The 13951-nt window shown below is 32.1% G+C and overlaps 1 protein-coding gene across 1 annotated transcript; it reads left to right on the forward strand.

Annotated features, from left to right (window-relative positions):
• Window positions 1–240: 240 nt before the first annotated feature.
• Window positions 241–13435, forward strand: LOC128280448 (uncharacterized). Its single transcript, XM_053018591.1, has 7 exons — window positions 241–461; window positions 562–1231; window positions 1482–1617; window positions 1844–1877; window positions 12130–12222; window positions 12557–12709; window positions 13340–13435. Exons 2-7 carry the CDS (start codon window positions 700–702, stop codon window positions 13433–13435), a joined length of 1044 nt encoding a protein of 347 aa, XP_052874551.1. The 5' UTR covers window positions 241–461; window positions 562–699.
• The last annotated feature ends 516 nt before the right edge of the window (window positions 13436–13951 follow it).

The following is a 13951-nucleotide window of genomic DNA, read 5'->3' on the forward strand; positions in this document are numbered from 1 at the left end:
ATCTATTTTTTATAATTACATTTTTACGTTACGTTGTTAAATATTTTGAAACATATATTACATTTAAGAGTATATTTTGTCTGGAGTTGTTAAACAACTTCATTTTTCATGCAAAAACGGTCGTACAACAATCTCGAATATTTGAAATTAATTAAAATGACTTTTAAAAAAAAGACAAAAATAGAAAAAAGAAAGCATTGACAATTGCCATTGATGGTTACAAGTGAGAAATTAGAGGAAAACAAAGGGGGAGGCCACCAATTAAGGTCAGCAATGGTTCTTTCTGTTGCTTTTCAATTTACCCCCTTTATATTTGAAACCTAAAACCATAGCCAAAGACATTATTAAGAAAACACACACAGACGCAAAAAAAAAAAAACATACAAAGGAAGAAGTTTCTTACATCTTTGAACACTGTCTCTTCTCTTCTCTCCTCCTCTTCCTCCTACATTCTTTCCAAGGTATTTTTTTAAAACTTTTATCTCAACGTACCTTTTTAGGGTTTCAATGGTTTTTAGGGTTTTTTTAAATCTTATTGAGTTTTTTGTTTAATGCATGCAGGGAGGGTTTGACAATTGATGGGTTTCTGTTGAAGAAAACCCTAAATTTTGGCTCATTGAATCATTGGCAAAACTTGTTTAAACAAAGGGAAAAAAACGGGTTGAAATTTTATTGAGTGGTGGGGTTTCAATAGATTGTATGGCAACAAGGGAAAAAAACACAGAACTTGACCTTGAAAAAGGTTTAACCATTAGTGACGAAGAAGATCAAATCAAGAACCCATTTTCAAGCCTTAAAAACAAGGCACAAATGTTGCTTTCAAAGTTCTGCTTCTCAGACAATGTTTCCTCGGACGAGAGAGTGTCATTATCCGGTGATGCTTCGGATTCCGGTAGTACGGAAGCAGTGAATAAGGAAGGCCAAGATAACAAGGGTGTTATTGGTAAAGAGAGCAACAATGAAAATAAAATTAACAATAATAATAAAGTAAGGAAAGAGAAACGTAATAAGAAGGCCCCAAAGCCACCAAGACCACCAAAGGCACCAACATTGGATGCTGCTGACCGTAGGTTAATTAAGGAGTTAGCTGAGCTTGCTAGATTGAAACGTGCAAGGATTGAGAGGATGAAAGCCTTGAAGAAGATGAAAGCTACTAAGGGCATTTCTTCTAACACCACCATTTTGGCCATGGTCTTAATTATGATCTTGTTAATTGTCATCATCTATCATGGTACGGGTTAATTGCACTCTACATCCCTAAACTACAGGTCAATTCCTAAATTGAATTCTCAAGCTTAAAAGTATCTTCCAGTCACGTCAAATCTAAGTTGGCAAGCATTTAATGTCAAGCTGACAGTTAGATTGATGGAAGGACTATTCTGAGTTTAAGAATTCAGTTTGAATTTAGAATTTGATTAATAGTTTGAGATAAACGAGAATATGAGATTAATGTTTGTTTTGTCGGTTTAATATATATGCAGGAATGGAATCCCGAGGTACATCGACAAAATCCGGAGGGTCGGAAATGAGAGTAGGAGGTGCAATGGAAGGAGGTCTATTATCACTTGAGTTATTTGGAAATCCATCTTCAAGCATTTCCAATACCGGATCTCCCTTGTATGTACTATTACTAATTGCCATTTCAATATGTTGTTCTTGTTTCTTAAAGTGGGTAGTATTGTGAAAGACACAAAATATTAAACTAGCCCTTGAACAAGTTTATTTTTGTTAAATAAGTCCCTATACTTTTGTTATAACCAAATAAGCTCCTATACTTTTGATTTGTATTTAAATTAGCCCTTAGCAGGTTTGGGTACTAACTAAAATTTATTTACTTGTGCAGCATGGCAGATCAGGTTGCAGGTTTAGAAACTGAGGCAAAGCTCAAAAGATTCTTGTGGATGTAGAGATGTTGCTGGGGAATTCTATTTAATTATTATTAAATTTATATTTTTGTATTTGTACTGCATTCAAATTTCTTTCTTTTTTTAAAAAAAAATTCCTGTTAATTTATCCCTTTTAACAATATTTGGAAGTTGGAGGGGTGAATTAAATTACCATGTAAATTCCTGGTGGCCTCTGCTCATTGTTTCTCTATACTTTTAGCCTGTATAATTTATTCTCTATTTTGTTTTCGAATACTTATGTACGATACTGGCATTGAAGCATGTTGTTTATTAATAAATGAAATAATTTTTATAATTTGGAAAGATTTATGCATAATTTATTTAGGAAAAATATTTATATTGTGGGTAATTATTTTTATATCATTTATGTTTATTTTATGATTTATATTCGAGAGTTTATAACTATTATTTTAAATACATATAATATAAACAATGTATCAATTTTGGACGAGGATAGCAGTGGGTCAACATTATATAAACATTAAAATATTTAAATTTATTATATATTTACATTATTATTTATATTATTAAATATTTAATATTACGAGTTAATTAAACCAACGCAATTATTAAATTTACCATTAAAAATTATCAAATAATAGCGTATAATAAAGGGTAATTGTCATTTACATTTTTATATGTTATATCTTTATGGGCAGACGTGACTATGCTCACAGTCAGTCAATTCCTATGTGATGACAGACAATGAGTTATTATAATAAATTTATTATTTAATTGATAAAATTATTATTATACACTTATTAATAGAGAAATTATTTTATAAATATTTTCTTTTATATTATTTATAGTTTTAAATTATTTAATAATATTTTAATAATTTTTTATGTCATTGACACATAATTTTGTAATTTTTTTACCTTGAAACTTAAATTCAAAATTTTGAATCCTAAATCTAAAATCTCGAGCCTTAAGCTTAAAAAACTAAAATCACAAGCTCTTAAACCCTAAATTCTAGACTCATAACCCTGAACCTTAAACCTTAAACTTAAATCTTAAATTCCGAACTCAAAACCCAAGTCTTGAACCTTAAATCCTAAACCCAAACCCCAAACTTCAAGGTTTGAGATTCAAGGTTCGAGGTTTAGGGTAAAATAATTACCAAAATTATGTGTCAATGACATGAAAAAATTTCACAAAAATTACTAACTTTTTTCAAAAATTGGTTGCACAAAAATAAAAATATTAACTTATGGGAAAAAAACAAAATGATTAAAATTTGTAAAAGAAGAAAAGATGTTTGTTTATAATTTAAAAATTAATTATTTTAAGTAATTTAATTAAAGTTAAATTAAGTTGAAGAATATATTAGATATAGATGGGTGTATAATAACACAGCAAGGGATTATATGAAAATGTGATTCCATGTCATCCCTATCCCTTTCTAATAGGAGAATGACAAATAAGATTTTTTTCCTCCTAATTTTTAGCATTTTTAGTTGTGCCACATCCTGAAAATTGGATTAGAAGAAATTAGATTGTGAATTTTGTTAAATTAAATTGATTTGGTTTAGCGGTTAAGTGCTGAGTTTGTGTGTGTAAAATTCTAGGTTTGAATCCTATTTCATGAATATTTTTAATTTTTGCCCAAATTCTTATATTTGAGCTTGCAGTCAAGTATTATTTTCGCTCAATTAATGATAATGATGAGCTTAATGGTTTAGTGATAAGATGTCAACTTATCCCTTGGTCTTGTATTCAAATCCTTGTCTATGAAAGGAAGATTTTTTTTTTCTTTTTTTGCTTTAAACTCTAGGCGAAATCTAATAAGATATCAAAATCTAATCTATTAATTGGATATTACCTTTTGTTAATATTATTATTATATTATTATTTTGATTTGTTTTTCTATATATATTTATTTTAATTTTAATTTCCAAAAACTAAAAACAGTTTTCGCACGTTCCCTCACCCCATTTTATTCGTTTGTTCCTTTATTCTATTTTTAAGTTTATTATTATTATTATTATTATTGTAGTGTGCCAATTTTACCCAGGCCTAAATCAGAAATTCAGATACAAAATATAAAACCAAAATAAAAAATAAATAGTATTAATGGTCCAAATAATTAAGAGTCCATTTACAATAAACGGCCCAAAATTGTAAACTCAATTACAGCCCAAATAAATTCAAACCCTAGTATTCCAAAATGGCCCAAAACTAAACTAGTTTTCAGTCAAAAAAAAAAAAAGAAGGGAAGAAACCCTGTCCGCATGTTCAGCCGCCCTGCTCCTCCACGTCAGCAAGCATGCGTCTGTGCACGCCTCTGCCAACGCCACCGTTAGCCTCTACCACCGCCTGTAAAGAGAAAAAGACACGCAAAAGAAGAAAACAAAATGGCAGTAGAAAACAAAACAAAAACAAACAAAAACGGATCTTAGCATTGGCTATAAAAGCCGAGACGATTCCTTTGTATTTTTTTTACGCACACAAGAAACAAAAACAAAATACGAAAAAAACAGAACTTTGAAATAAAAGGTGATTTTTTTGATATATTGGTTATTTTGATTTCTTTTATATTTTGATATTTTCTTTCTATTTCTTTTTTTTCTTTTAAAAAGGTGAAACAATAAAAGAAAAAGGGAACTCATCTGGTGTTCAGGTTTTCAACAACGTGAACGGCCAAGGAAGCCACCGCCGAGGATGGGTGGCCGGAAACCAAAAGGTTTCTTCAGTTTTTTGGGTGTTTTTGTTAATTTTTCAGGGGTTTTTGGGCCCGAATTTAGGATTAGGAGGGTTGAAAGGGCAAAAGTAGGGACCTTGGCTTTTTTTGACCACTGCAGACTGCGGCTGCTGACCGGACCCCTGGCCGGATTTTGAAGGGTGAGAGAAAGTTTGAAAGGTTTTTTTAGATTTTTTTAAGGGAAAGGCTCAAATGAAGGGTTAAAAAATTTTGGGGCTTAAATAAGAAGCTTAAAACAACGCTGTTTCATTTGGCCCTCCCGAATGCCAAAATGGCGTTGTTTCGGGGGGGCATCCGACTCGACCCGCTCCAAGGGGAAGATCCGCGTATTTTGCTTAAATGGGCTATTTATTGCTTCAACCCTTCCGCTTTTTTTAGCTTTTTCAATTCAGTCTCATTTTGTTTTTGTTTTTTTAATTTACCCTATAAATTTATTTTTGTGTCATTTCAGTCCTTGGATAAATCGCTGCCAATAAAAGGGCTAGGGATATTTTTCCTTTCGCCTCTCAATATTTTTAGCGCGTTACGAATTAGACCAGTATTTCATTTTTTTATCCGGCTTCTTCCCTCAATTTTATTTAGGTTTCAATTTAATCCTTTTTATATCCTTACATTCATTATTTAAATCTAGATTCTAATTTTTTTTAATGTTGATTAAGTCCTTATTCATTTAGTTTGGACTTTTAGATTATTATATATATTATTTATTATACTTTTTAGATTATTATATATATTATTTATTATACTTTATTTTACTTATTTATTTATTTATTTTATTGTATTTTTTATTATTGGTTTGTTTTTTATTTAAGGTGCATTTTATGCTTTTATTGTTTTGGTTGTCATTATCATTATTGTTGGCGTTGTTATTATTATTAATATTTATTATTGTCACTATTATCAAATTTCATTATTATTATTGTTCTAACATGCATATTATGTCATATTATCATAAATTATGTCGCACTATCATTATTCATTAAACATGATATTTTTCTTATGTTTTAGTCGCATTTTATACTATAATCGAATAAACTAAGCGTATATCTTTTAAATATTATATTAATTTTCACTCAAATTCATAAAAAAAAAGAGAAAATTTTTGAAAAGTAGGCAATGTCAGGTATTTGGGAGATTTGAGAAATTGTACCCTCACTTACAGGGTTTCGATTTTCTCGTTGAACTTGAATATCCGAATATCCGAATATCCTTTCAAAATTAAAACACGTAAGATTTTAAATAAAAATTTAAAGGCAAGCTTATTCTCGAGGGTTCAAAATGTCGTATCCTAACTTACGGGATGTGACATTTGTTATCTCAGGACAACAGGGTCTTTGACATTCGTTTCAATTTATTCAAGCATTTTAAAAAAAAAATCAACATTAATAAAAAAGGTGATCGTATTCTAAATTCTTTTCTAGTTTTCAACTTTCGACATTAAGACATTAATTAATCAATTAGGTACCAATTTTGGGCGTTACGAGGGTGCTAATCCTTCCTCGTAGGTAATCGACTCCTGAACCCGTTTTCTCAAATTTCGTAGATCAAAATCGTTGTTTTAGTAAATTAAAATAGTTTATTAAAACGATCAAACTACGAGGTGATCCAATCACACCTCATAAAAAAAAAGGATTAGTAGCGACTCCATTTTTATTTTTTTAAATAAAAGTCGACCTTTTCAAAAAAAAGGTTTCAACAATTATTATTATTCAAGTTTGCTACAATTTGTTTTTTTTTTCTTTCTTTCCCAAATTCTCATGTTTTCCTTAATTTTGTTTTTGTCTTTTTAATTTGTTCTGGATTTGTAACATTCCAATTTTCAGTGGTGACGGAACTGTAGTTCAGGACAACAAATTTCAGTCATGTCGACTCATAAATATTATTTTTAGAATATTTATAAAGTCATTTCAATCGTATTAAAATGTGGTTCGGAAATATTAACGTTTAGATAGCTAATTAAAGGGAAAAAAAACTAATTTATAAAATGTGAAAAATTTAGTAATTATTGTATTTAGTTAATTAGATAGTTGGAAAGTTAAATGAGAATGATTTAAGTAGCAAATATACCCTAGTTAATATAGTGGGACGGCAACATACTGAAATTGATTAAAAATTATGTGATCAATGGCAATTTTGAAAATAAAACTAAATTAAAACAAAATTAAATAAAAGAAATAAGGTTTCTTCTTCAATTTACCTTCCATAGCCGAAAGTTGAGGGTTATTTAAACCAGGAGAATCGGCCAAGCTATTAGCTTTGCATGTGAGTGAATTTCTTTCCCGTTTCTTATAATTTTTATGTTTTTTGATATTGTTGCAATTAGGTCTAACTAGTCCATACTTTCGTTTTTGATTCTATTAAAAATTTTTGAAGTTTCCATTGATGAACTTTGAATGTTTATGACGAACATGTATTTGAAGCTTTGATTATGTTGTTTGATGATTTTGTAAAGTGATTTTTATTAGATTTTGATTTTAGGATTAAATTGTAAAAATGTCAAAATAATAGAGTTTGATAGTGAATTTAATATTCATTAGGGACTTTTTAAGTCCTAGTGTATTTGGATAGAATATTTGAGAAAAAAATGGTTAATTTGATGAATTTTGGGTTAAGGGATTAAATTGTAAAAATTGTAAAAGTTTGGTAATTGTGTAAATTTGAAAAATAAAAGGGTATTAATTGAAAAATGGATTGGAATGTGAATTGTTAGATGATAATTGATAAATTTTACATTTTAGATCAAGCTTCTGTAGATACTCGTGGAAAAGGAAAAATAGTGGAATAGTCCATGAACTTCTACAACTACTACAATTTAGTCTAGGTAAGTTTGTACGGTTTAGAATATAACATTTACATGAATTTAACTTCTATACGAATTTTTGAGTAGAATAACATGGTACAACATATATATATTTAATTGTTGATAATGACTGATTATTTGAGATATATTTTTTAATTTGGTGCTCGGTTTAGACTAAACGCGAGATTGAGTACAATCATGATTTGGTGTGTTATGGGGGATTGGAGTGGAGATGGTTTTGGAGTGATGTATATATACTACCCGAGTAAATCGAGGTTCAGCATTTGTTGCGAACTCTCGTGTTATACTTTGTTTTGTGTGTTTTCGAGGGACTAGCACTTTTGAGCATTGATGTGTTTTGGTTGGACTAGCTCTTATGAGAAATAGTGTGTTTTGGAAGGATTAGCTTGTGTAAGCATCTGGTGTGTTTTGGTTGGACTAACGATGTACTCCTATCCGTAAGGCGTTTTTCGAATTGAAAATCTCGGTAAGGTAATTTTGTTTAATGAATTTGATGGATTTGCTATACGTTGAGTTTAAATTGAGTACATGTGTGATTTATCGGTTAAAATTGTGGAGGTAGTTGAATTATTATTGTTTGAATTGTTGTATTTACTTCAATAAGATTTATTGTTTTAATATGTCAAACTTACGAAGCTTCATTGAGCTTATTTGTGTTGTTTAATGTTCTTGTAGATACTTAGAAGGTTGGACAATCGGATCGACACTCAAGTCACACTATCCAGCTTATTTCAGTAGTTTTTGGAATGTTTGATTCGGTTTATATGGCATGTAATAGTCTCTTGTGTAGTTATTACTAATGTTTTGGAATAAGTAAAATGCTAAATATGATATTAAATGTAATTTGCCATATTATATAATGTATGTGAATGAGGTAGATGTTTCAATGCAAATAGAAATGGTATGTATTAATGATATGTGTATTTGAGGTACCTATGATAGGTACATTGGTTAGGTGTTGATTTGATGAATTGATAAGTTGAGTTTGAGGTTCTATTTTGATGTACAATTGTATATACTTGTGGTATCAATGATGGTACATTGGTTAGGCACTTAATAGGTTGATTTTGGTATGTTTTTGGCTTGATTAATGTCATTTTGAATAAGTATTTTAGTTGGTATTTGAGTTTCTTAAGGTCCAAGTAAGTTTGAAACGGTAAACTTATTGTTTAATGTTCATTTTAGGTCCACACGGCCTGAGACACGGACATGTGTCTTAGCCATGTATGACACACGGCCATGCGACACAGCTGTGTGTCCTCTGTAGGTTTAAAAGCATACAAGGCAGATAGTTACACGGCCTAGCACACTGCCTGACACACGAGCATGTGGTTTGGCCGTGTAACCCTACTCAGAGAGTTACACAGGTGAGGATACGACCGTGTGTCCCTATTTTGAAAGTTACACAGCCTGACACACTGGTGTATGTCTCAGCCATGTGACCCCTGCAGTCCAATTTTTCTGACTTTTTCTTAAACTTTTCATATGTTTCCAATTTAGTCCTAGATTGTTTCTAAAGTATATTTAGGGCCTCAATGGCTCGATTAAGGGACACTATGAATGTAATTGAATGTAATTAGACTAAGTTTACATTGATGTATGAATTGAAAGGCTTACTATTTTATTTGTACGGTAATGCTCCTTAACCCTATTCCAACGAAGGATACGGGTTAGGAGTGTTACAGGATTTTATTGTTTCTATTGGTAGGTTTCAATCTTCAGAGGTAAGGTTTCTTTATCCCTTTTCTATTCTTTTGATGAAACTAATCGTTTGGCGTTTAGGGATTTTGGAAATTTCAAGGTTATGGTGCTAAATCCGTATCTTATGGTATCTAATTAAATTCGATACGTTTTAGGGGAGGATCAAGAGGCATTTGGTGTTCCTCCAGCAACTTTCGAGTAGTTCCTGACTCATTTAAATGGTGTGGGATTACTCGTTTAAACGGTGTGGGATTACTCATTTTTGAAACTACGTCGGAAACTATTCAGGTGTGTAACGAAAACCCGAAAAATCAGCGATCGATGAAAGCCAAAATTGGGATTGTCGATGCCACATGACCGTATGCTAGACCGCGTGTGTCACACTGTCTGGGCTTCTTAGGCCGTATAGGCCACACGAGCTTGTGTGAAGCCATGTGGACCACACAGGCCTGTGGGCCCATTTTCTAAAAATTTTCATTTTGGCCCTTTTTGTTTCATGAACTGTATTTAGCCTCTCTGTTGGGTTTGAACCACTTAATTAAGACTTGAAAACAAGGTATCGATAAATATGCTTCTGTGTTGCTGTGTTTTGGGTATTTGAAATATATATATATATTTGCATGTTATGATACCAGTAGTTCTAATGGTATGTTTTGGTTCGCTATGTCTATATAAGTTTATATAATGTATGATTTTGTTAATTTGTATTTCTGAATCTGTTATGTAACCATGTATGTAATTTCATGGCAAAACTAATGTGTTTTTAAAAGGTTTAATAAATTTATTTTGTAAAGCATAGACTTCCATGCCATCTATTTTCGTTACTGTACATCAGCATGTCTTACATGCTTACCATTCTGATTTTGTACATGCATGCTGTCGAAACCTTTTTTTTTTTGAAAAAAAAAAGAGTCGACTTGGTTTTGAAAACAAAAAAAACGTGAATTGCCATCAATTTTTTTTATTTAGGTGTGATCAGATCACCTGGTAATTCAGTCGTTTTAACAAAAATTTAAATTTATTAAAATGATGATTTTTGGTCTATAAAATTCAGGAAGACAGGTTTGGGAGTCGGTTACGCACGAGGAAGGATTAGCACCATCGTAACGCCCAAAATTGGTACCTAGTTGATTAATTAGTGTCTTAGTGTCGAAAATTGAGAACTTTGAAGAAAAATACGATCTATCATTAAATTATTGCTTAATTGAAATTTTTTGAGAAAAATGGCGTATTTCACGTTAATCGAAAAAAGGACTACATCCCGTAAGTTAGTACATAATGCCATAAATCCTCGAAATTAGAATGAACGCCAAAAAAATTTTATTTTGAAAAATGTTCGACTATCTCGATTTTAGGAAGAAATCATATCTCGTAAGTTAGAATACGATTTTTTCTTAATTCCCAAGAATATTTAAAAATGTTTTTAAAACGTTCGTTATTCAGATTTATCGAGAAATTTGAATCCCGAAATACGAAGAAGAATTGCTTATTATTATTATTTTTAAAAGAAATTTTCGATATAACGAGTAAAATGCAACATGATTTCGTAATAAAACTTAAAATGGATTACGGTGTTTATATGGGTAATGGCATAATACTGATGAAAATGATAATCACGAATAAATTCGCAGGTATATAAAAGCATATATAATGCAATAACAATGAAGACAAAAATAAAATAAGGATGAAACAATAATAATAAAATAAAATAAAAATAACAATACATTAATAAGAATAATAATAATAATAATAATAATAATAATAATGATAATACAAATTAATAATAATGATGATGTAAGTAAAAATATAAGTAAATGCAAAAGGAAACATATAATGAAGTAATAATATAAAATTAATTAGCCTAATAATATGATAATAATATTAGTAACAATACAGTAATAGTAATAAGATAGAAAAGATAATAATAACGTATTAATAAGAATAATAATAATATAATAATTATGGAAAAATAATATTAATATTTTAAATAAGATAATAATAATAGATAGAAAGTAGTAGTAATAATACGTTAATAATAATAATAATAATAATAATAGTAAATATAATAATAATAAAGATAATAATAAAATAATTAATTTGAAAATAAAATAGAAAAATAATGAGAATGGACTAAACTGAACTTAAAACGAAAGTTTGGGGCAAATTTGAAATAAACAAAAAGGAAATGGATCACATTGAACGCGCGAATAACAAGGAGGGACCAAAAGAGAAATTTTCCCTTCCCCCGAAACGCACAGCTTCTAAGAGGACTAAATTGGAAACAAAAAAATTAAAGGGCAAAAATTAAAATTAAAAAAAAAAACTTGATTGCAAAACCATAAAAAAGCGGACGGGCTAAAAGTGCAATTAGCCCTTCCAAAATAAAACATGCGGATCCTAGCTTGGAGCGGGTTGGGTCGCGCGGGCCAAGAATGAAACAACGTCGTTTTGGGCATTTGAGGCCAGTCCCAAAACGACATCGTTTTGGGTGCCTATATAAGTCAATTTTTTTTGAAAAAAAATCATTTTATCATTCCCCACCCCCAAAAAGAAAAACAAAGCTCTCAACACCCTCTCCCTCCTCTTGCTTTCCGGTCATGAGGCCAATCACCGGACTGCCGCGCCAGCCACCAGACCACCATCACGACCGCAGGCACTGGCAGCTGAAAAAAGGTATTTTTTTTTACTCACATATATATATAGTCATAAAAAACATAAATAAGAAATATATATGTACATAAACCGTTATGAGAGAAAAGAAAATAAAGAGAAAAATAAAAATAAAAAGAACCTTAGCACGATTTTGATTTTTCTTCTTCAAATATTTGCTGTTTTGTTTTTATGCTTGAGTCTTTGCTTTTTTTATTAGAAAATCTATTGTTCTTTTGTATTGATTCTCCAAAAAGAAAAAAGACCCTTACATTGTGTTTTTTTATGGCTTTTATAGCCCTTTTACATTTTTTTTTTATTTGCCGTCTTTTCTTCTTTAAACCTTGCAGGTGGTGGAGCAAGTGGAGGAGCAGGTGACAAGCGGTGGAGCTGGTGGTCAGAAGATTAGCATGGCAGTAGCGGCTGTAGGCAGTGCAAGTGGGGTTAGGGCTAGGTATTTTTTGTTTAACTATGGTTTGGGTATTGGGCTGCTAGGGTAATTTGTCTTGGGATTTAATGAGTTTTGGGTCTGTTTAGTTGGTTTAGGTTTAGGGTTAGTTTAGTGGGCTTGGGGTTTTTAGTGGGTTTGGGTAGCTTTAGGTTTTGGTAGTTTGAAATTGGGTTTAAGGTTATAAAATGGGCCCGGGCAATTTGGGCCTTTTACAGCTGCCCCTCTTTGCTCGTTGTCATGTAACGAGAATAGAGCAAAGACATAAAGAATGGCCAATTTTGTCCGGTCTTACCGAGTTTCAACTTCTCTGTGCTCTTCTTCTTTAGATAGACTCGTTCAGCCCACTGCATCTTGTTGCTTTAATCCGCTCCATTGCTTCACTGCAACTTCAAGGAGATAAGGTTTGTAACTTCAATCTACTCTACCTTATCTTCAAGGAGATAAGATTTGTGGTAATCCGCTCCTCTACAACTTCAAAGGTATGAGATTTGCTGTCTTCAGTCTGCTCCGCTGCAACTTCAGGAAGATAGGACTTGTGGCTTCAATCTACTCCACTACAACTTCAGGTAGATAAGATTTTCCATGGTAGATTTGATCCGACCTACTGCAACTTCAGAGGTATAAGACTCGTCGTTTAAATCCACTCCACTGCAGCTTCAGGGAGATAGGATTAGCTGTCTTCAGCCTGCCCCGCTGCAACTTCAGGGAGATAAGACTTGTAATTTTAACCTGCTTCACTGCAATTTCAAGGAGATAAGGTTTGCTATGATCTGCTCTACTGCAACTTCAGCGAGATAAGATCTGTAATTTATAGCTTCAATCTGTTCCACTGCAACTTCAGGAAAATAAGATTCGCTATCTTCAGTCTGCTCCACTGCAACTTCAGGGAGATAAGACTCGCTATTTTTAGTCTGCTCCACTGCAACTTCAAGGAGATAAGACTTGTAACTTCAACCTGCTCCACTGCAATTTCAGGGAGATAAGATTAATGGCTTCGATCTACTCCACTGCAACTTCAGGGAGATGAGATTCACCATCTTCGATCTGTTCCACTACTATCTCAGGGAAATAAGATTTACAATCTTCAGTCTGTTTCCTTGCTACATCAGGAAGATAAGACTACAATCTTCGGCCTACTCCTTTACTACCTCAGGGAGATAAAGCTGGTGGCTAAAATCTGCTCCCCTGCTACCTCGGGAAGATAAGCCTTGCCGTTTTCGATCTACTGCACTACTGCTTAGGGAGAGAAGATCTACAATCTTCAGTCTGCTTCCTTACTACATCAGGAAGATAAGACTACAATTTTCAGCTTGCTCTCTTACTACCTCAAGGAGATAAGGCTAGTGGCTAAAATCTGCTCGTCTGCTACCTCAGGAAGATAAGAGTCGCCATTTTTTATTTACCCCACTGCTATCTCGAGGAGACAAGATCTACAATCTTCAGTCTACTCCCTTGCTACCTCAGAAAGACAAGACTACAATCTTCAGCCTGCTGCCTTGCTGCTCAGGAAGACAAGACTAGTGGCTTAAATCTGCTCCCTTATTACCTCAGGGAGATAAGATTTGCCGTCTTCAATCTGCTCCACTACTGCCTAGGGAGATAAGATCTGTAATCTTTAGCTTACTCCACTACTGCTTAGGGAGATAGAATGGTGGCTTAAATCTGCTCCATTACTGCTTAGAGAGATAAGATTCGCTGTCTTCGATCTGCTCCACTACTGC

The sequence above is a fragment of the Gossypium arboreum genome, chromosome 9 (assembly GCF_025698485.1).
Source record: "Gossypium arboreum isolate Shixiya-1 chromosome 9, ASM2569848v2, whole genome shotgun sequence".
In the NCBI taxonomy this organism is placed as follows: domain Eukaryota; kingdom Viridiplantae; phylum Streptophyta; class Magnoliopsida; order Malvales; family Malvaceae; genus Gossypium; species Gossypium arboreum.